The following is a 22,730-nucleotide window of genomic DNA, read 5'->3' as shown; positions in this document are numbered from 1 at the left end:
TTACAAATTGTTTTTGTGTGCTGTCACTTTTATTAATTTATTATTTTTTTAATCTCTCTTCCTTTATTCATTTTGCAGCTCCCTCTATTTGTCCTTACCTTATCCCTATGTCCTGTTCTTATACCTTTTCATGTTTTAATTTATTTGCATGTTCATCTACCTCCTACTCATCTGTTTTTATCTTCTTATCTTTGTTTTGTCCCCACTGCTGTTATGTTGTCTTCTTATATTATTTTTCATATTATTTTTATCACCTTTATTCTTATTCTTTCTAAAACATCATTTATTCAGTACTTTAAATGCCTTTTGAGATCTGCCTGTTTTATGACTTTTATTCCTTCATTTGCTTTATTCTTGTGTTCCTTTTGTATTCACATTTTGCTCTTACCTTTTTGTTTGACTTTTCTAGACTTAACTCTGTTTGGCCTGATTATTGATGTTTATTATTCCCTGAGTTCCAGCCTTGGCTTTGTCTGTTAAAGCACGTTGTAAACATTGCTTCTTAAAGGTGCTATATAAATATAGCTATTATTTTTCTTATTATTACATTAATTACAGTTTATATAAAGTAGAAACTGGAGTCGAACGCGCTGGGACTTCAAACCATAACACAAAGAGGTGTGTTGCCAGACTAGGGGGAAGCCTGCCCTCTAGTGGCCTGACATTGTCATAACACTGACAACATCCACAGCAGACATGAGTGCATCAAGGAATTAACAAAATATACTACACACTGTGAATGGCCCGTCTCTTAGTGCCATCATTTTCAAAGTCTCAGGACTGACCCTTAAACATACCCCCTGCTAAACCCTAATTCAGCTCTCTGCAGACGCAGGTGTACACAGCTAGCAGTGTAAAGACAGAGAGAAGCAGGAAGTGCACTGACCTCCTCTGAATCCAGTTTGTCAGTGCCGCTCTTGTCTTGGTTGACCACGTAGCCAGGAGGCAGCCAGTTAACAGGGGGGTCGAATATGGACACCACCATCCTGCTGGGGAGTCCCTTTTTCTTCCCCAGACGGTACAGGTTACAGTTGCTCACCTGCACATGAGCAGAGTACAAAAGAGTCCAGATCATCAGCATCACACTGCAGCCTTAGAGGAGTTTACTTTCATACAACAGTAACTGTTTTTTAGATACTGAGATCAATGAGAACTGAGTGGTGACCAATCAGAAGCTGCATTAGGAAAGTAGTACAGTGTGCATATTTAATTAAACCTTTAACCAGAAAAACCTTGAGATTAAAAATCTCTTTTTCAAGATTGTCCTGGCCGAAACAGGCAGCAACAGAAGTTAGACAGACAACACAGAACAAAAATACAAAAACAAAATATACAACTCCAAAACAACTAATATAAAACACAAAATAGAGTTACCACAAGGAAGGACTAAAAAGAATGTTAATATATGCTATAAGTGAACCATAAAAACAAGTGTGAGGGGCAAATTCACTAAAGATTGTGTGGCTTTTGCAGCAGCTAAACCTGCTAAAATAAGACAAAAGTCAACAGTGAAATTTTCAAAGCATCCATAAAGGGTGTAATACATAGCCTTGCCTGTCCTTTTTGGTGCTCCTGTGCACAAATTTGAATCATCAATTGGCACAAACTTGGCACCTTTCTATGGAGATAAGCTCAACGCAAAAACAGCACAAATTACAAAGATCATCTCAAACAGTTGCAGTTACAGTGAAACTATTAGCATCTTCAGAACAGTTGGTGGAAACTGAGATGCATGTATAAACACCTAAAATGTGTGTGTAGGTGTGTAACACCTAAAATTCCCAAAATCAAATTCCTTTTGCAAAGTTTTGAGGTTTACCTCTGCACCTTGTTGGTCAGGTCAACACAAAAGATCTCTACAATCAGCACAGTTTCAGGGTGTCACCAACTCAGGTTCTGACCAAATGTCATTGCTTCTGCTCCTGAGTTAAGTTGCTGAGTAATGGCCAGAAAAGTGTTTAAGCAGAGAATCATGATGTCACAGCAGAACTGACCTTTTGGATATAAAATACCATCACTTAATCATCATATTCTATTTGATATTTTCGTGAAATTTTGTCATAATATATCATTGAATTCTGTCCAAAACTAGTTTTTGTGTGGTTATATAACCGCAAATTCGAATCACTTTGTTCAATCCAAGAGGACATTTGAAATCTGAAAAAATTCCCAGGTCTTCTTCAGGTCTCACTTTCACGAACATGAGTTGAGTGCAAGGTCGTATTGACCTTGACCTTTGACCACCAATATACAATCTGTTCATCGATGAGTCCAAGTTAACGTTTGTGCCAAATTTGAAGAAATTCCCTCAAGGTGTTCTTGAGATATAGCCTTCACAAGAATAGTACGGACACACAGACAACCCGAAAGCGAAACGCCTCCAGCCATGGCTACTGGCAGTGCGGAGGCAAACAGCACTCCACTTTATAGGCAAAGTGTGTGTAGTATCATTAGTGTAATATCTTTTTTCAATCAGACCATGAGATAGTGATATATATGGTGAGATAGTGATTGCAGGTGTACAATTCATAGTGTGATCAGTGGCAGAAATCCATTCTTTGTGAACAGAGTATATGACAGTATTTCAGTGTGCGATGCTACCTACATGACCTCTTATTGCTTGTGATGTGCACTTGATAATATATGTCCTCAATACAGCATCTCCTCATGAGTCTGATAGAAAGAGGAGCGTCTGTATTTTTGAAAGTATTGAAAATCATACTGTCTGGATTTCTTAATACCACGATATGCCTGAATACTTTGATACAGCCAAAGCCTCTGAAGGAGTTTGCTTCATTTAGATGTTTTCAGAGATTTACTGTAACCTTAGGATGGAATCTCCATGACAACTGAGCACACTCCTTCCACTGATAAAAGCCCAAAAATAAGGATGTAAGATTACTTGGTCACAGCATCTTAGTGTGTGCTCACCTTCTTGCTGCGCATGTAGCTAAGGCGTCCCTCATGAGCGTCAGGGTAGGTACAGAACAGGTATGTGGTGATGGCGTGCTTGAGGAAAGAGTCTCCAAGCATCTCCAGCCGCTCCAGGTTGAAGCCGTCGCTGGCATTGGACAGGGTCAAGGCCTGCAGGATGAGGCCTGGGTTTGGCCCCAGGCTTTTAGGGGAGTCTCCTGCCTGGGCTCTGTGAGGATGAGGAGAAGGTGCTGTGGGGGCATCGGGACCTGTGGCTGCCCGGCTGCAGACTGAGGTAGCTTTATTTGCGTGGTCTGAGGTCCTCCCTGGTGTACATTCATCACTAGGCTGTGGAGGACTGGAGCTGGGCTTCTTCAAGCTGTGAGAGGGCTGCACAGGAACTGAGGTAGTGGTTTGTATTGATTCAGGACTCTGCAGCCTGGGGGAGCCGGGCTGCGAGCGTTGGCAATTGTCGTGTTGGTGAAGGTGCTCATCTTGGTGGCCGTCGTCATCGCAGTTGGTGACTAGGGCAGTGCCGTTGGTTAGGTTCCTCGTGCGTGTGGCTTCTCCCGGCTCCAGGGCCGCGCGGGGCCCCTGCTCGGGCAGGGGAGAGTGGTGACTACTGGGATTTGTCAGGGAAGTGGGGTCAGGGGTTACAGTTTCTTGGTGCTTACAGTGACCCTCCCCGTCCTCGCTGCAGGAGTCTGGACAGGAGATGAAGGTTTTGCTGTCGATGGATCTCTTCCAGCCAAAGTCCAGGTTTGGATACCTGCCGCATACACACCAGCTTTACATTAGTATGTTGGGAAACTATTTTGGGTAAGTTTACACACAAATGATTAAGATCTGAGGAGACCAAAAAAAAAAATACAAAATTACATTTCTCCTGTCAGTAGTGTGTCGGGCATGTTTTGATGTGCCAAGGGCTGGACCCAAATATTCAGGTATTTGTTAATTTGGTTTTCAATTTAGGCATTCAGATATTCTTTTTTTTTTTTGCACAGGAAGAATGCCATTTGAGTGTTTGTGATCCTGCTGCTGACAAGAATGTTCATTTTATCCCAGCAGTTATTAACGGGTTAATTGACTGAGTTGAGCCATGTTGGTGTCAGTGTGAGCAGCACCTCAACGCAAACACATAAGCCCCCACAGCTCACCCTGAGTGGAGCTCTGTCCTGCAGCACAGACCAGGTGAGTTTTACCATTTTTCACAATAAGGACACTTACTTTTTCAGATACACAACAAAATTTAACAGACTAATTTAGAGCACTAGTCACACACAGATTATTGTAACGGTCTGAGTTTTTTTAACTTCACAACTCTTAAGTGTCACAACCGCTGACAAGCAGTCGGAAGCACACCCGGCTCTCTCTCATGTAACATCTGAGCTCCGAGTGTATTATTAACATACCACTGACAGTATTTAACTAACATGAACCACCTACGACAGCCACTTTGCAAAGGAATCTCAGAAGTAATTTTATATAAACTTAGCAGGTGTGTTTCCAGTTGCAAGGAGGAACTGCCAGCATACTTCAAAAAAGGGCTTCGTGATTTTTTTTTTTTTTTTTTTTACTAACAATCTATACATTCATGCTGCATTCATGTGTTGACTTCTTTGCTGTGGAACAATCCCCATCGCTATTAGGTGTTTCCTCTAATAATGGGTTCCCCCACCTTTCTGAAAAAAAAAAAAATATATATATATTTCTGTTATTTAACTAGTGTATATGCACTTGATTCATTTTAGCTCAGTGTGAGAGTCTTTCCTGTGCTTCCTGTCACTTTGTGCTTCACCAATGCACAGACAGTGGGCAGAGTGAACAAAGGCAGAGAGGGCAACGCAACCAGCAGCACAGGTACTTGAGTTAACAACCTCTCATTTTATTAATGTAAGTGCAATAAAATCTTTCAAATAAGTGTAATTTATCATGTTGTACACATGTCGACCCCAAACTAGCCGAGCCGAAGCTGACAGCCGTCTCCCTCCAACAAGCTTGTTGCAACTCAGCTCCTGTCTGTGCAGCAGCCCAGAGCTTAAAGGTGTGTTCAGAACTTTTGTAGCTTGTAACTGAATCTCTGTAGTTTGAAGTTTACTTTCTCCCCTCTTTTGCTGTTTGTACAGCAATAGGATTCTTGTAAAACCACTGCAGATGGAAAACCAATATTTCCTATTTTGGCTTATCCACAATAGAAACTATAATTAACAAGACAACATGGGACTTTTATTGTGAAGAATTTATAGGAAATTAAAGGTTTACTGTTTTACAGCTGCCTAACTCAAAACAAGTGCATCATATAACGGTAAGTGTATGTGTTAGTTATTCTAAAGCTGTAACATTTCATTCTATTTTCTATATTCAGCAGTATTTAAGTTTATCACTGATGTTCTAGACTAAGAGACACAATATAAGACTTAAGGGTTTTTTGTTGCTGTTACAAAAAACCTTTAAAGTTTAAGTCGAGCACTTTGATATTTGGACTTAAGTCAGCAAAGTTTTATGTTCATGTTGCTTGTTTAAAGCCCCGTTTCGACAGCAAGTATCTTAGATGTGTTCTCTCACTTCAGTGTCTATGAGTGCAATAAACATTTTTCTTTGAAAAAGTAACAGTCGTGAGAGAACTGTGATCACTAAAGTCTGAGGGAGATAATCATGATGCACACTTTAGCGAGAATCTTGTAGCCCTTCTTCATATATTGCATTCTAACACAAGTGGGAATTCTGCATGATTTACCTTTGTGCAACTGTAGTGTTACAGTAGAGTATAATGGACTATGATGGAAAATCCGGATTCAGCACATTAAAAAATAACTTAAAGTGGCTCATTTTTATTAAACACTGAATTTGTGTGTTGTGTAGTGTACAGTGTGTGAGAGGGACCTGAAATCAGGCGGGAGGGTCTGGGCTCCCACTCCAGCTTCACTGGCTGTCTGGGCTCGGAGCTCCTCAGCCGTCAGAAGGCAGTGGAGGCGGTAGAGGATGCTTGGCAGACACACTGCTTTCCTCCACAGAGAGGCCGGGATGGGGTGGATGGCACACAGCTCTGGAACCAGGATCTGGCAAACACAGCACAGTACAGAATGTATGGAAGCTGATGGAGCTGAAACTCATTTATACTCACACAGACAAAAAGCAGCTAAATGTATACCAATAGCAGCACTTTGAAAGAGGAACATCAGGACTTCATCAGTTGTTTTTTTTCAGGTAGTAAATAAACTGGATCTGTATCACTGTAGATGCATACATTAGTTGATCAGTCCGTATTAAAAAGTTTTAAACTTAGAAATGCCCATAATGAAAACAGGTCAAAAATGAAATAAAAAGTAACCTTAGTAAAATTATGTCAATTTTTATAATAATAAACGGCAGTAACAAAGACAGGCAACTGGACAAATGACCATTACTATTTTAACATTCTGCATGGATCTATAGAATTAGGTAAGGAGAAAGGCAAATTGTGGACAGCATCGATCAAAGGTTAAACAAACAGATCCATGAATTTGAAGGATTAGAGTCTAGGTAGGTATTCAGACTAAAACAGCAATGACAAACAGTATGTTAGGTGAACCAAGGTTTAACTAACAGATCCGTGAGTTTAAATGTTTATCGGACACCGAATCACTGCACAGCACTTAATTACACCGAGACAGTTTTGTTTCTACAACTCTGGAAAGTCATACCCCTTTAACACATTGTTATTTGATGATGCTGTATTTCAATGCTGCAAAAGTTATGCCAGGTGTGGCTTTTTTTGCCAGAGCCCAACAGAGTGGTCTCAATGAATTATAACATTTTTCAGCACAGTGCTTCTATCAGGAGCAGCCAGTACCTGTTTGTTCTGCAGACTCTCCCACTTGGCCTTCCTCTTCTCTGCACTGCTCAGAGGCAGGGCTTTGCCCTTCTGGTTCAGGTGCCGAGGGGTTAACAGGTTGAGTCTGAGAGCACAAGAAAACAAGAGCCCATTCTTAACACATGTCCACATACAATTCATACACAAAGAGGCATGCTCAAGTGCTGTCATTACAATGTGACTGTGTGACAGTGCTTGAAAAAGTGTTGAATGCTAATTACATCATAAGAAAAGATCAAGGCTCAGTGACTGACTTCAAATATTCTGAGAAAGTGTTTAAAAGGAGTACTCCACAAATTTTTCTTTTGTATTCCTATAACACTGCCAAACTGACAGTGGACAGTTTGAAAAAAGTCATAATTGCAGAACCAGAGATATCTTTTTGACTGTGTGCATTCCTTTTTACTGACTAATGGCCTTATACAACTTTTTCCACATATACAACATAAACTCTCCAACAACTAGAAACACAATTTGATGTGTGAAATGAATGAAGTTCCCCTTTTAAAAACCGTGTAAAGCCTGTTCTTTTGTTTTGAAAAAATTCCCAGTTAAACCAACACAGCTTTCTAACAGAAAATAGTCTGCGATCTACAGCTTAATTTAACTGTCATGATGGCTGTTCTGCTGACCTGGAGGAGGTGTGGTCAACGTCCAGAAGCGGCTGGTTCAGGTTCGACAGGTCAAGGTTGTACTTGGTTTTGTAGTACTCAGCAAACGTCTCGTACTCTGGTGAAGGAAACTTACTGAGCGGCGTCAGGTCTGTGTACACATCGGCAACATAGAAGCGGTGAGGCTGGTCGAAGTTACGATACCTGGGGGAGGAGGAGCAGTGTGATGTCCGTTACGGAGTTAGTTTGTTCCTCATGCATCAGAGGCAAGTATACACAGTCAGTGTATGCACACAGGGTGCAGTGGTACCTTGGAATGATGACGGCGTCCTGGTAGTCCTCCAGCTTGAAAGTGAAGGGGTTCTGCTTGGTGTACTGAGTGGTAGGAATGCCAGTGCGGGCCTCAGACTTCTCAATGTCCTCCATGAACTTAAAGTCCATATCTAGCGTGTTGGAGTCCCCAACTGAACGAGCCGATGCAGCAGCAGAGAGAGCACAATGGAAGGAAACTATTAAGCATCAGCGCATAAGGTGAAAAAGTCATCTAATAAGGTTGACTAATTGTTTGTACTTACATTGATTGTATTAATATTTGTATGTTCAGAGAATATATACTGACTCAGTATAAAGAGCAAAGGGTTGGTGATATATGGAATTAACCAAAGCTGCAAACACTTAGGATCCCTGTGTGCTCAGCTGAGATCTGGTATTTTACTACTGATGGTTGAAAGTGGACGGTTTATGAAGTCAGAGGAAGGACTGAGGATTTGTCGTATGTGTTGTTTGACTGGTACAGAAAATGAGTTTAATTTTGTTTTCTCCTGCTCTGTTTATGTTGAACTGCACACATTTTTGTTTAGTAACATAAAAACAGATATTGAATTAGTACATATGGATTATGTACAATGATATATGTGGTTATTTACATGAAGCATTTAGATTAGCTCATTATCTGGAGAAAACAAGCTCCTTATCAGGATAAACTCTGATCTGTGAAATACAAATAAAAAAAAAAAATCACAGTACAATTTGTTCATTTTTTTGCAAGAATATTGGTAATATATTAATTTGTGACTTAATTTACTTTATGTATCTATTTTTTGGCCGATATCTGTAAAACCAGAAGGTGAAGCATGCTTTGTATTGTTATAGTGTCTTGTCAAGGGGGATGACACAGAAATAAAAACAACCAAACAAACTCACTCACTAACATACTCGCTCACTCACTTACTCACTTGCTCAGTCACTCAATCGCTCACTCACTCACCAACATTCAGAGGTAGAACGCAGTAAGCCGAGTCAGCCAGCGTGGGCTTGAACTCCAGTGCAGGTTTCTCCAGGCGGAGGATGTGGGAGAAGATGTACTGGTGCAGGCGGGTGATGAGGTCGAGCTGGGCGGTACTGAGCGTGAAACCAGACTTCTGCAACTCGATGGAGATGGTCACCTCACCCGAGCGAGTGTACACCGGGAAATGGGGGATCTGGACAGAAGAAAAGCATCCGTAGGCAATGACGAGAGCACACTGCTGGAGTCATTTCAATCTTTTAGCAAGTGAATTAAAGAGTGAAAACATGGAACAAAGGTGGAACCAGGTGACATACTCGAGGTATGGGTTTGGCAGTCAGGATGCCGAAGCACCTGGTGGTGTCCTCCGGTGGGTAGAGCTTCCTTCTACGGAAGTTGAGTTCATCAGGGAGAGGGGTGGTGAGGACCATCCCTATCACATATAGGTAGTAGGTCTGCTCCGGGACAGCATAACTGTCCCGCAGACACTCTGGTATCTGCAGAGGACAAAACACAAATGGAGAGACTTTTCACAAAATTCTACAAGAGCCTTTTGGATTATTATTGAACCTCTTGGAATGCAAGGAATTATTATTATTCTCTCCAATGAATTGCATTTTTGGAGGTCTAAACATGCTCAAAAACTCATGACTCTTGGTACGCTCGTCTGGCCCATTGAAAAAAATTTCATATTTTGGTGGTTTCAGAAACGGGCGTGGCAAAATGGCTCCACAGCATCTCCTAATGTGTAGCCCCAATGGCTGGTTCCATTTACAATTACGAAATTCAGCACACGTTTGCATCATGCCTAGACGCACAAAAAAGCCTTTTGGACCCACCCCCAAATGCAACATGAAGTCTGCCATTTTGAATTTTGTGCTGATTTTTGGCAATTTCGGGCCTCGTACTTTTGCTGTCTTGTCCTACAGGATTCATCTGATCGACTTCAGTATTGGTATGTCCATTCTCAACCCCTTGGTGATGAAAAGTTATCACAGTGTTGTACAAAACTTTTACGGTTTTCCAGTTATGTGGCATACAATTTTGATGTCTCACCATAAAACAGGAAATTGTTGTGACTTTGGTGTACATTGTCCGATCTGCCTGAAACTTCAAACGTTTGATAAAGGTCCCTCCCTGAACACTTCTGTATAACAATATTCACCAGTCACGATTGCGCCACCTATTGGCAACAGTAAATAACGTTTTTTTAAACTTTCATCAACTTGGCCTACACACTTAATCGGATCCAGTTGTAATTCTGTCTGTATGATCTTAAGACTTTTACAGTTTTGATGTTTTGCAAGAAAACAGGACATTGTTGTAACTCTGGTGTACACTGTCCAATCTGCCTGAGACCTCATGGGTTTTATTAGCGTCCCATCCTGAACACATCTGTATGGCTATATTCACTGCTCATAATAGTGCCACCTACTGGCAACAGGAAGTAAGCTTTGAGGGACAATTATCATTGGATTTACATGATATTTACCAACAAATGATGTACACAAAGATAACATGGAATTTGTCTCTTGTCCGCTGTCACCTAGTTGCCACTGGAAGTACTACACTATGTGAAATAGCTCACTCCAGGGTTCAAACTCTTTGCGTATATCATCCGACTTTCACAGAAATGAACAACCGCTTTAGCTGCAGTCCCACCACTACCCCGACATACATGGGAGTGCGAGGGCCCGTTCATCGCCGCTTGCAGCTTTAATTTCATCTTGACATTTATATCATTTTATTGCTATGAGAGACAGACACGTGTGTAAACACATCAAGATGTATAGGAACTATTGAAGGAAAGTATTTCATTGTGATTTTGATGACCAATATTGTCATTGTGATCTAAAGTTCAAATATAGTCTCATGTATCAACATCTCACCTAAAAATTCATATAGAAGGCCTGTATTGGATGTTGACAAAGTATTAAGGAAGATAGGTTTGTACAAAGGAAAGTCGAACTTATTTATGAAAAGAAAACAAAACTGAAAGTGTGATACAGCTAACTGAATTGTTGTACATCAGGTATAGTAGTGCTGAGCAATATGGAGAGAAAATCTAAATTAGGGCTGTCAACATTAACGGATTAATTGCTGTGTGACTGAGGTCCATAATTTATGCTTTAATTCTTTTAAACTGCGTTAATTACCAGCTGACATTCCCCTCTTTAAGAGGCTGCACTGAGTTGAGTTTTAAAGCTACAGTGATGATACTGATAAGATCTGAAACTATATGATCTGTGGAATGCAGCGATAACCAACCATGTCACGCTAGCTTCTCAGTAAGGGGTCGGAATAACCTTTCAAATTTAAGCTAAATTTTAGCGATGGAAGAATGGCAAGGCCATTTTGACCTCTGACCTCCAGATATCTGAATGAAAAAGGGTTCTCTGAGTACCCATGAGTCTCCCCTTTACAGACATGCTTTAGTTAGCTTTATAGCTAGCAAGGTTGACAGTGAGCAAACTTTAACATATTGTTAAAACTTTCGTAATGCAAGTCAAAACTGAAACTGTCTACTGTCTATTTTGAGAATGACTGACTGGTAAATCCTGATTTTAACCTAAAAATAATTTATGACTGGAGACCAAGAGATGACAGAAATGTGAGGATTCATGGGGACACAACTACACATTATGCTGCAGTATGATACGACTGCACATCTATTTGTCAGGTTGTTTTCATGTTAGTATATCAGTGACTCATTTCTAAGCATTTTTCACTTAACAACATACTAATTTCTGTACAATAAGCGTGCCAATGTTCAGTCTCTAGCACAATGACTTTCTTACGGCTTTAGGGTAGCACTGCCTCCTCTTGGTGGAGCCGGGCCGGCCTGGTACACTGGTCTCCTCCTCATCGTGAAGGTCCAGCTCCTCTTCATACTTCACCGTCTCCTTTCCCACTGGCATCAGGTGATCGTCCAGCTCACCTGGTGGGAAGAAGGTCAGACAGACAAGTTCAAATATCTGCAGGGAAAAGTTCTAAAGAGGCTGCAATATTTTGCTAAATCTCAGTTCTGGTTTTACCTATTTTGTGGAGTTTCTCACAACATACTAGTGCAACTGCTTTCTCTGCCAGTCTGGCACAATTCATTGAAGGACCCTGGAAAGACAGAGACACAGCAACACAAGAATTCGTTATAGGATTCATTCTCAGTTAATCCTAGGAGGGAGCTTTCTTGGGAAGTTTATTCCATGCAATTAAACCTTTGATTTCTTTTGAGAACATGGCTAAAATGGCTATGAAAAACTTGGCAAGAGATGTCCCACAAAGTGCAAGGAATTAGGAAAAAAATGACCAGAAAATGAGTTTTAAGAGAGAAAGAGAGAAAAAATTGCATTTGCTATTATTATTGCAATAATAAGTAATAACTATTGTATTTTAATCATTTTGGTTTTTTTTAGCATTTTTCCTTTTTGTTAAACATTTTTCCTTTCCTTTTTTGCCAAATTTCAGGCAATTTTTCTTTTAACTCGTAAGTTGTAACTTCTTCCAGTATTCATGAAGGAAATAAAAAAAGGTTTTAAAAGGTTATGTGTTTGACCATGACCAAATACTCAAAATATTGTTGCTCTTCCTCACCTTAACAGGAACTCGCAGAGGGGAGTTGATGGGTAAGTAGAGCGTGGACTGGAAGCGTTCATCCTGCTTCTCCATAGTTTTACACTTGGGTGCTAAGTGGGTGAACGGGTCGCTGGGCAGCCGAGCACAATACCTGAGCACCAGAGCAAATGCCACATTAAGAAACCCCATTCTAAAGCTGTTGTATATTTCTTTGCATTCTTTTCTAAAAGCTAAAGCAGGTCTCTTTTATGAAAAAACATGTTTTGTCATATTTGCTGACACTATATCCTGAATGTTGTGCATGCAACAGATAATCTGCGAAAAAAATCAGGATCCTCTGGCTCCTCCCAGTGCTCAGAGTGGCTTTTACGAGAATCCACCACCCCTGAATCAAAACATCCAGTCAGAGCCAGAAAGACTCTCTAACGCTGTCTCAGTCACACGCTGCACTAACAACAGCATAAAGACAAGTAAACAATAGAAGACCAACAATGAAAAGGAAACTAAAAAGTGGGACTAAAGGCCCTGACACACCAAGCCCACAGTCAGCCGTCGGTCAATGTTGGGCCACTGATGAGCGTCTGTCGCCCTTGTCGCTGTGGTGTGTCTTGTCTGCTTTTTTCTCGCCAATTGCTGAATCAGCATTGAATACAGCAAATTTCATCAGTGAATGAAATAACTCTGACTTGATCTGCGCAAAACATCAGCAATATTACTGTAATTTCAATAAAACACAATTGTGAGATGACTGAGGAATTGTGGATTCAAAACTTCTGAATGATCCGCTCAAGTTTTGAAGAGTTATGTGATGCAATAACAGCTCTTGTAGCTCCTGCTGTGACAAGCACATAGCCATAGCATCATGGGACCTAGAAAAGCCAAAAAGTTTTTCCAAATATCGTTTTTTTGAATTGCCTGAAATACCACCTCATGTGACCATGAAAACTTGTGCAATAATGGAATTTTTTTAGAAAATGAAGTGTTTCCATTAGGCATATTTTATATTTAAAATTCTAATTTGTGCAGTTTGTGGGTAAATGGAAACCCACCTAGTTACGAAGTGAGGCAACGCTGCGGTTGGCTTTTGTTGCTGCTCGTCCTTTGAGGTCTGTTTGGTGTCCAGGCTCTTAAAGCAAGCTCAAGATAAGAAAAGCAAACATCGAAACAGCTTTCCCAAGGTGGAGAGTAGTAAGGACTTGAAGGGATTCAAATCGACGCCAGCTAGGGCTCAAATTAACTCTCTTTTTGAACTCGCTTTTTGTCATCTGTCTTCTTCTGTTTACTTGCCTTTGCCGTGGACACTGTTGTTGTTAAAGGAAACATGGGCAGTTTTTGGGGGTTTTTTTACGCCTTGTTGTTGCTCAGTCATTGTGTTTGCAAAGCTACTCCTGAAGTGACAGGCTCAGCAAAAATGCCATTTCGTAATTTTTATTAAGAAGTGCCTTCTGTAGGTTTCATGAATTGAGGATTTAAAGACACATCAGCCTACCTGTTGATGTGTCCGATGGCTGTGTTGATGGTGACCCGGGGACCTCCATCTTCAGATCGCAGCACGTAGGGTGGGAGGATGTTGTCATCGTCCAGCACCTGCTCCACTTCAAACTCACTCACCTCCACTGACTTGGAGCACTTGTTCCTCAAGATCTGCTCAAAGTCAAATTAAATCATCCTCACTACCTCCCTCTTCCCTTTCCATTATTACATATTATTTCTCCTAACATACCTCCTCAAAAGACAGGATCAGAAACTAACTTAACACTCACACTTTGTAAATTATGTTATTTATATAATAATCTACTGACTAAATCAGAGGAGATAAAGAGAAAAGGTCACCTTCTCTATGGCCTTGTAGGTGGTGAGATCTTCTTCGAAGGCTTTGGTTCTCTCACTGTCAGCCAGCATGATGTAGTTGGAGACGGGCGCTCGAGCTCGGCCTTTGGACTGGACGTAGGACCTGTACTCTGTGGGCAGGTCGAACCGCACCACCAGGTTACACTTTGGAATATCCACGCCCTCCTCCACAATGCTGGTGGCTATCAGCAGGTTGGTTTCATGGGCCCGGAATTTACGGAGAACCTGTCAGAGAGACAGAGGGGGGCAAACAGGACTGAGTCTTGATACTGCCTTGACAACAGGTCGAGAAATGCTTTCCTAACCATGTTATATGCTGTGATAAAAATCATCACTCAACAGATAAACATTTAGAACATTCACAGGCTTCCCATATCATTTTGAGTTCAGAATTTTTGTTTTGCTTAGTAGGACTTCTTTCTTGCAGTTTTCTCCTCAGTACCAACAAGTAATTAACCACAAAATACACAAAAACAGAAAAAAAAACAAAAAAACAACAACAACAACACAAACCTCATAGCCATCGACTTTGTTCACGATTAGATTTTGAATTTTGGTAACGTCTGGCTCCTGAATCTCCTGAGTTAGAGACAATCATTGAGCCCAACTCTAAGTTTATTTTGCCGTTACTAGTACTGTAACAGTTTTACACAACAGTTTTGTTATATTACTGTAGTATTATTGTAGTAGTAAGTTTTATTAATGATGTGAATGTACTGTATTTTGTAGCTATTCATAATTATATATTTAAGAACACTTTAAACTTTTACGAGTTAATATATCATTCAAGTTCAAATTTAACTTTGCAATAAAAAAACTGTTCTGTATCGACTTTGTCCTTTGTTTTTTCAGTATCGATCCAGGCACCGTTTAAGCACCAGAAGTGTTTTAAAAGTCTTGTTTTAGCACCAGTATCAGAAAAGAAAACAAACAAACAAAAAAAAAAACGGTGTAGTGTCTGACAATGACTGAGTACCATGGGAAAGTTCTGTGGTAGCCAGAAGCTGTATATTATCCAAACTCGACATTAGCTGTAGCGAGCATGAGTTTGAAACATGGACATTAATGTGAATGACAATATGAAAGAGAGACCTGATGACAAGCTTTCATGAAGAGAACAGGTTTGTCTTGTCTTCTCACTCATCTTTATAAAACTTCTGCTGCTTCAGAAACAGTTTGTTAGATTAGCGACCTTCTCTAAAGTTGTTGTATAAAGTGTACCTCTCTTTTATAAATTGCAGTTGTTGAATATTTTTGACATTAATATACTTCAAATCTCTGCATTTGTCTTTAAAGTGAGATATAAGGCTACAGATTTACCCTATACTTTTAGATACTATTTTGTAAAATTATCAATTCCATATTTATAGAACTAGACAGGCTCAGAATCTTCATATTCCTTTGTATAACCATTCGTGTGGTCAGTTTTTTGTCAAATATTGTGGAGTCGTCTTATGGAATGAAAATGTTCATTTACTGGATTCTTCTGTTACGTTGTCTATGTACAGAAAGAGACTTCGAAAAGCTCTGCTGTCAAAAACATCTTATTTGGATCAAGAATGATCCCTCTATGAACTGATGTTCACACATTCAAAATGATTATTCGCACTTTTATTTTTTAACCCTATACTTATACTGTGCCAATTTTTAGCATCTGAATGTATTGATGTTTTGATTGCTTGTATTTTAGTATTCATATATTTTCTGAGTGTGTTTTTTATAAAAGTCAGCGCAGGTTTCTACCACACCCTCACATTTACTTTTTATATGTTTTATCCCATTGTGCTTTCTATTATGCGATACAACTGAACTGAACTAAACTAAACTAAACCTGTGTCTCCGTCGGTTCACTGTCCAACACGATGTGTGCGTATACCTCCTCTTGTTTCCTGAACTCCACCTCCATCTGCTTGTTGCGCGGCTGGTTCTTGCCGATGCTGTGGCCCGTGATGAAGTTGCTGCTGATGTAAGCGAGCTCTGGGTCCTGCTTCCCTGCCTCTTTGATCAGACTGAGGAAGAAACACACAAAGTGTGATGTAATAACACATCAGTAACATTTGAGAGGTTCTTTAGCTGCAGTAGCACAAAGCCAGAAAGACCTTCATCATTCTCTTAACAATAAGCAAATAATTGTATAAAGCTTCACAAGGAACCTTTGAGTTCTGTTATTTACGTTTTAGGCAAAAAGGGACAATGGTTTCTTCACATTCATGGTCACCAACAATTAAGTAAAACAAAAACTGATGTAAAGTACAGCTAATGTTTCTGCGTAGAGTCAGTAGAGCCCTCAGAGCACAGTGCAAACAGACAACAGGCCTACCGATTGAGGACGACAGCTGTGTAGCGCCTCTCCACAAAGATGATCCCACACAGGATGTTGGTAAACGGTGAGGGGAAGTTGGCTTCAGGCCTCTCTTTGGCCTCAACCTCCTCGTCCTCATCTTCGTCCTCAGAGTCACTCCAGGACACGTAGTTGTCTTGGTTGCGGTTGTTGTACCACTCCACACTTTCAAACTGCTGCCGCTCGAAGGGCTTATATTCGTGCAGGATCTCGAGTAGCCGTAAGACCTTGGGGGTGACGAACTTGAGGTCCAGCGAGGCGGGAGAGAAGTGCTCCTCACACAGGGCATGCACTTTGCGCAGGATGGTGTCGGTGAAGAGCAGAAACTTGCGGCTGAGCTCCTCCTGCTCATGTTTGATGTACTTCTGGAGCTCCCGCACCATGATACCTGCTGCTTTATCTGCACACCAGGGCCCCAGCACTTGCAGCACAGCCAGGCAGTCACTCAGGACCTGCAGAGGACACACACACTGTCAGCAGCAGTTTCATTTGATCTCTCCTCACTTACAGTCACAGGTCGCTTTCCAGCAACATCAACTACACATTAACGAAAGGAAAACAGGTCTTAATTTAGCCCCTGTCCCAAATTTCCTCTAAACAGTCTATGCTCCAGGGGCAGTAGTTTCTGATAGCCCAGGAACCATCATAGCATCACTGACAGGTCAAACACAAGCATTGTGGCTGCTAAAACTTCAAAAACGTCAAAAAAAGTAAGATAAAGTGAAGAAGTCTGCAAACAAAAGCTTTTGAGCAAACTCTGACAATTATATCATGTTTCACCACATGCATACACCCAGCAAAACACCCATTTTCACAATCTACTCAATGACTTGTTGCCAGTTTATGCTTAAATCCCCTCCACATATCAGTCGTTCAGTGCTGTGTAGAGAGGAGGAGAGCGGGCATGCACAGTGAGAATGGGCCAGAGCAACACGCTCGTGTGGTAGAAACAGTAGGGTCATTTAATTCCTTTCTAACCATTTTACTCTTGCACCACAACAGCCGTCCTCCCAGACATTCTACTGGATCAATAGTTATCTTCCTGTACTGCTTTACTAAACACCATTTGGCAATCTTCCTTATTATCTCTGTTTCCAAAATTATTGAAAACATCACCGTCACAAAATACAGTCATTCCCAAAACTGTGATCACTCTGTGTTGTTGTATCATCATGCTGTTGATGATGCATGCATAAAGAGAGCATTCAGATCCTGATTCTGTGTGCAGACTGGTGCTTTCACACAGACAGCTGAGTCTGAACTCCAAAGAGGAACACCTGTTCAATTGGTGTGCTGTAAAATTTACACCCATAATGCCTTCTTTCTTTTCCAGCTGCATACACGCAAACACCTTAACACATATACATGAATGACCTTCATAACCACCCAAAGCAAAATATCCGGTTTGCATATTAATGACAATGATTAATGATCACGTCTTAGTATGTTTGCTGTTGTTTTTGTTTGTTCTTCCTGTTTTTTCTTGTCTTGTCTGGCCTTGTCTAAATTTCTGTCTCAACCTACCCCCATGTATGTGTTGCCTATCAATACCCTGTTTTTGTTATTGTTTTTTTTAGTACTGCCCTTTTGCACTCACTAATAAAAAAAAGAACACCCACAGGAAGGAAATTTGTGTTTGTACGTCATTATACACACACATATGGATACACATCTGATTTTGAAATATTATAATAATTATAATGAAAGAAAACCAAAAATTAAAACACATTGACTGCTTGCATCTCAGACCTGTTTGGAGATGAACGTGGGATCGCGGTCCTCTCTGGCAACAGATATGTTGCAGTCATTCAGGAAGTGGAGCGCTTCATCCAGCTCCACCTGCAGACAGGAAGAGAGGCCGCTCTTATCCACGTAGGGGCCGCAGTCCAGCACCACCTCTCTGGGCTGAGAGGCGTATCTGAAATATAAGAGATAGATATACATTAATCAGGTGGTTTACAAAGCTGATTTTCCTTCTCTGTTTGAACAGTCTGGATTCAGTGAAATCACTTGTTGCTATGTTAAGCTGTAACAATCAAAACTGGACACATTCAGCCACAGATGCAGATGTTGAGTCCTGGTATAGATCATACATATATTTGCCCGTAGTACCTGTCCAGGACCACAAGGTCGGTGGCAGTTTCAGCGTTGCTCTTCAGGATTCTCTCCAGATTCTGGATCTTCTGCTCCAGTTCTGACGGGTCACACTTCCCATTCAGGATAGAGGCTGTGAGGCCCAGAATACGAGGACTGCAGGAGCAGCCCTCAAACAGCTGCACAGAGAGAGAGAGAGCAGAGAGACAGAGACAGAGACAGAGACAGAGACAGAGACAGAGAGACAGAGAGAGAGAGAGTGGAGACTTTGAAAATCTGTATAGTACTATAACACTGGATTCGGCCCACAGTAATCTCCTATCCTATCCTATTGGACATTTCCCTGACATCTAGAGCAAAGGAATTATAACAGCGATCTTTAAAAATGGAAACAAGTTTGACCCAAACAATTACCGAGGCATATGTGTGAGCAGCAACCTGGGGAAGTTATTCTGCTGCATCTTCAACAGCCAACTGCAAGACTTCTTCAGAGATCATAATGTCCTGAGCAAGACTCTGATTGGATTTACACCACAACAAAGAACTACAGACCATATCTATACCCTTCACACCCTTGTTAGTAAACATGTCCACCAAAACAAGAAGAAAATCTTCTGTTGTTTTGTTGATTTCAAAAAAGCATTTGATTCAGTTTGGCATAATGGTCTCTTCCTGGAATTAAATGAAAAAGGTGTAGGGGGGAAATCTATGATATAATCAAAACAATGTATACAAATAATAAATGTGCTGTGCAAATCAGTAATATGGAAATAGATTTCTTTCCCCAAAGTAGAAGGGTGAAACAGGGCTGCAGTCTCAGCCTGACCCTGTTTAATAATTATATTGATGATCTGGCAAAATCACCAGAACAATCAGATATCCCCGGCCTCACCCTTTCTGACTCACAGATTAAATGCCTGCTCTTTGCAGATGATCTCATATTGCTGGCTCCATCTAAAGAGGCCTTACACAGCAACTGGATCATCTGTAAACTTCTGTCAGACCTGAGCCCTGATAGTTCATCTGGAGAAGACTAGGGTTATGGTCTTCCAGAAACGACCCAGATGTCAGGGAAACCAAAACAGGTTTTTGCCTAGCTCAACTGACATCGAACACACACACAACTACACATATTTAGACATTACCTCTACAGGACATTTCAATCTGGCCCTGAATGATCTCAGAGACAAGGGGAGAAGGGCCTTCTATGCTATAAAAAAGTCCTCAAACATGAATATACCCATCAGAATTTGGCTCAAAATATTACAATCCATAATCCAACCAATAATACTGTATGATAGTGAGGTATGGGGTCCTCTTGTAAATCAAGACTTTGAAAAATGGGACAAACACCAAATCTAAACCCTACACACTGAGCATCCTCAAAGTCCACTGGAACACGCCCAAAAATGGCTGCAGGGCTGAATTAGGACAATTTCCCCTTTTAATTAAGATTCACAAAAGAGCCATCAAATTCTACGAACACATAAAAGCAAGCAACCCCAACTCCTATCACTACAAAACTCTTCACTGCCAAGAGGAAAACATAGAGAAGAGTCACTGCATTGTGCAGTGCTCGACTGTCAACTTAACGCTTCCCTTTGCTCCTGTCCTGAAGGCTTGTGGCTCAGCCACACAACAACAGAACCAAAAACACTCTTAGTCATTAATCTTGTGACATTAAACAGAAGATTTCTACCATGACAAATAAGACTGGGAGGTATGTTAAGAGTTGATGATCTGGCCCAACAAAATTATTGCTGAAGAAAAAGATTACATTAACTACTGGACATCCATCACAAATACTCAAAACAAACTTTATTGCTGTTTGGCTCTAAACAGACAATACACGGTGGCCGGCTGTCTGAGCAGCGTGCCTGATCAGAAACTGAGAAAGACATTGACTGTGTACAGACTCAGTGGTCCCAGCTTGGCTATAGAGAGTCACAGACACAGACAGACATGGCTGCCTCGTGAAGACAGGCTGTGTCAGCTCTGTCCACAGAGAGAGGTGGAGACAGAGACACATTTCCTGCTACACTGTAGCACATATGATGATATTAGAACAAAGTTCTTCACACAAATGAAATGTAAATGCCAAGATTTTGATGCTCTCACTGAGCAGACAAAAATACAGTATCTACTGATGGAGAACAGTGTCTGTGTCATAGAAGCAGCGAGGTATGTGGGTACATGTCACAGCCTACAGGACAACCTGAACAACAACCTGACATGACGTTTAGACGTCATTTCTCCTGCATGTCTCACTTTTTGTTTTTTTTGTGCGTTTCATCTATATACAGTAGACATACGACACACACACACACACACACACACGCGCGCACACACACGCACACACGAAACAAAATGTTCTAGCTCTTTTTATTTATGCATCTATTTTTTTATCCAATGGACTGCTGTTGATTTGAATATCATTATTGATTTTTTTGTATTAATTTATATCATCATTTAATTGTATCTGAGGCTTTGGTAATATTGTTTTACAAACATTCATGCCAATAAAGCAGACTGAATTCAAAAAAAAAATTGAGAGAGAGAGAGAGAGAAAAAAGTCATACACTATTCTCTTAGAGAACTGTCAGTCAAACTAAGAAACGTAAATTCACTACACAAAAAATTGCAACCAAGATCTCACCTTCATTATCTCACAGTAAGGGTGGTCTGTGATGGCCAGGTGACAATCATCAAAAACCACCAAGTTGATTTTAGACAACGGTAAGATTTTATTCCTCAGGACGTGCAGGAATATGTGGCAAGTCATGACCAGCACCTGTCGAGAAGAGAGCAGAGAATGACAGGAGGGAGGAGGATATCACTGTCAACAGTGACCACAGCACGAGACAGTCAATGAGATGGCATTGATGATGAAGGTGCAAATAACTGCTAAGTTTGAGTCAACCATGTGACTCATGAGTCCGCAGTGATACATTGTCAGCTGGCGCACGTCGGAATTCATTTGATGAGTCAATATCTAAAGGACGACACAGGATAATAATGCAATGCTTTATAAATCTAGTGTTGTCTCCAATTTACATACAACATAATTGTAATGTAGATAAGCACATGGGTAGCGGAAAATGTGTTTGCGGTCTAACCCAAACACACTGCATTGTGCAGTTCTTGACTGTCAACTTAACACTTCCCTTTGCTCCTGTCCTGAAGGCTTGTGGCTCAGCCACACAACAAACCAGAACCAAAAACACTCTTAGTCATTAATCTTGTGACATTAAACAGAAGATTTCTACCATGACAAATAAGACTGGGAGGTATGTTAAGAGTTTAGCAGGCCACTTGGATGAAACACTCAGTGGAGGCTGCTTGAGTATGGTGCTCTCTACTGTGCTGTAACTGGGTGGAGGCCATTAGTATCTTATTGCTCCTTATAACTATGCTGCTTGTATTAAATAACCACCTGGGGCTACTATTAAACCTGACCTACCTAACTCTTAGAGACAGTCACAACATTTAAGCATAAAACTACAACCCGATTCCCAAAAAGCTGGGATGCCGGGTGAAACATAAATAAAAACAGAATGCAATGATCTGAAAATCCTCTTTGATTCAATTAAATACTGTATGGAGACAAGATAATAGGATGGCTGTGGCTCAGAGGTAGAGCGGGTAGTCTTGTTAACGCAAGATTGGTGGTTCGATCCTGATGGCTGTTCCAGTTTGTGAATGTGTATGAATGGGTAAAACTGAGCAGCAGGTGACACCTTGTACAGTAGCCTTGGCCACCAGTGTGTGTATGTGTGTGTGAATGAGTAAATGTGACTCATGATGTGAAAGCACTTTGAGTGGTCATATATAACAAGAAAAGCATTATACATGTGCAGGTCCATTTACCATTACCATATTTGATGTTCAATCTGATAACTTTTGTTAGTTTTGTACAAATACATACATTCTGAATTTGGTACCTGCAACATATTCCAAAGTAGTTGGGGCAGGGACAAGATATGACTGGAAAAACCATGGAATGCTCAAAAAACACCAGTTTGGAACATTCCACAAGTAAGCACATTCATTGGTAACAGGTAATAGTTTCATGACTAGGTGTAAAAAGGGGCATCCTAGAGTGACCTGCCTGCCATTAAAAATGTGTGTAACATCATAAAGGGCAAATTACAACGACAAAGACCCAGGACTGTTGGGCAACTGAAGTCATACATAAAAAAAAAATGGGAA

At 40.8% G+C, this 22,730-nt stretch overlaps 1 protein-coding gene across 1 annotated transcript in view; it reads right to left on the bottom strand.

Annotated features, from left to right (window-relative positions):
• dicer1 (dicer 1, ribonuclease type III) overlaps positions 1 to 22,730 on the bottom strand; it is a 48,533-nt gene that overhangs the window by 14,557 nt on the left and 11,246 nt on the right. Inside the window, exons 7-24 of the mRNA XM_042500226.1 lie at positions 21,178 to 21,312; positions 18,540 to 18,700; positions 18,177 to 18,345; positions 16,407 to 16,879; positions 15,963 to 16,095; positions 14,069 to 14,311; positions 13,725 to 13,879; positions 12,254 to 12,386; positions 11,698 to 11,773; positions 11,461 to 11,600; positions 8,980 to 9,159; positions 8,645 to 8,858; positions 7,688 to 7,841; positions 7,399 to 7,581; positions 6,746 to 6,851; positions 5,797 to 5,972; positions 2,932 to 3,682; positions 887 to 1,039 (exon numbers count right to left, since the gene is read on the bottom strand). Coding sequence (XP_042356160.1) covers positions 887 to 1,039; positions 2,932 to 3,682; positions 5,797 to 5,972; positions 6,746 to 6,851; positions 7,399 to 7,581; positions 7,688 to 7,841; positions 8,645 to 8,858; positions 8,980 to 9,159; positions 11,461 to 11,600; positions 11,698 to 11,773; positions 12,254 to 12,386; positions 13,725 to 13,879; positions 14,069 to 14,311; positions 15,963 to 16,095; positions 16,407 to 16,879; positions 18,177 to 18,345; positions 18,540 to 18,700; positions 21,178 to 21,312 — 3,735 coding nt within the window. The remainder of the gene's footprint in view (positions 1 to 886; positions 1,040 to 2,931; positions 3,683 to 5,796; positions 5,973 to 6,745; positions 6,852 to 7,398; positions 7,582 to 7,687; positions 7,842 to 8,644; positions 8,859 to 8,979; positions 9,160 to 11,460; positions 11,601 to 11,697; positions 11,774 to 12,253; positions 12,387 to 13,724; positions 13,880 to 14,068; positions 14,312 to 15,962; positions 16,096 to 16,406; positions 16,880 to 18,176; positions 18,346 to 18,539; positions 18,701 to 21,177; positions 21,313 to 22,730) is intronic.

The sequence above is a fragment of the Plectropomus leopardus genome, chromosome 14, assembly GCF_008729295.1.
Source record: "Plectropomus leopardus isolate mb chromosome 14, YSFRI_Pleo_2.0, whole genome shotgun sequence".
In the NCBI taxonomy this organism is placed as follows: domain Eukaryota; kingdom Metazoa; phylum Chordata; class Actinopteri; order Perciformes; family Serranidae; genus Plectropomus; species Plectropomus leopardus.
This window is presented reverse-complemented; position numbering and strand designations above follow the sequence as displayed.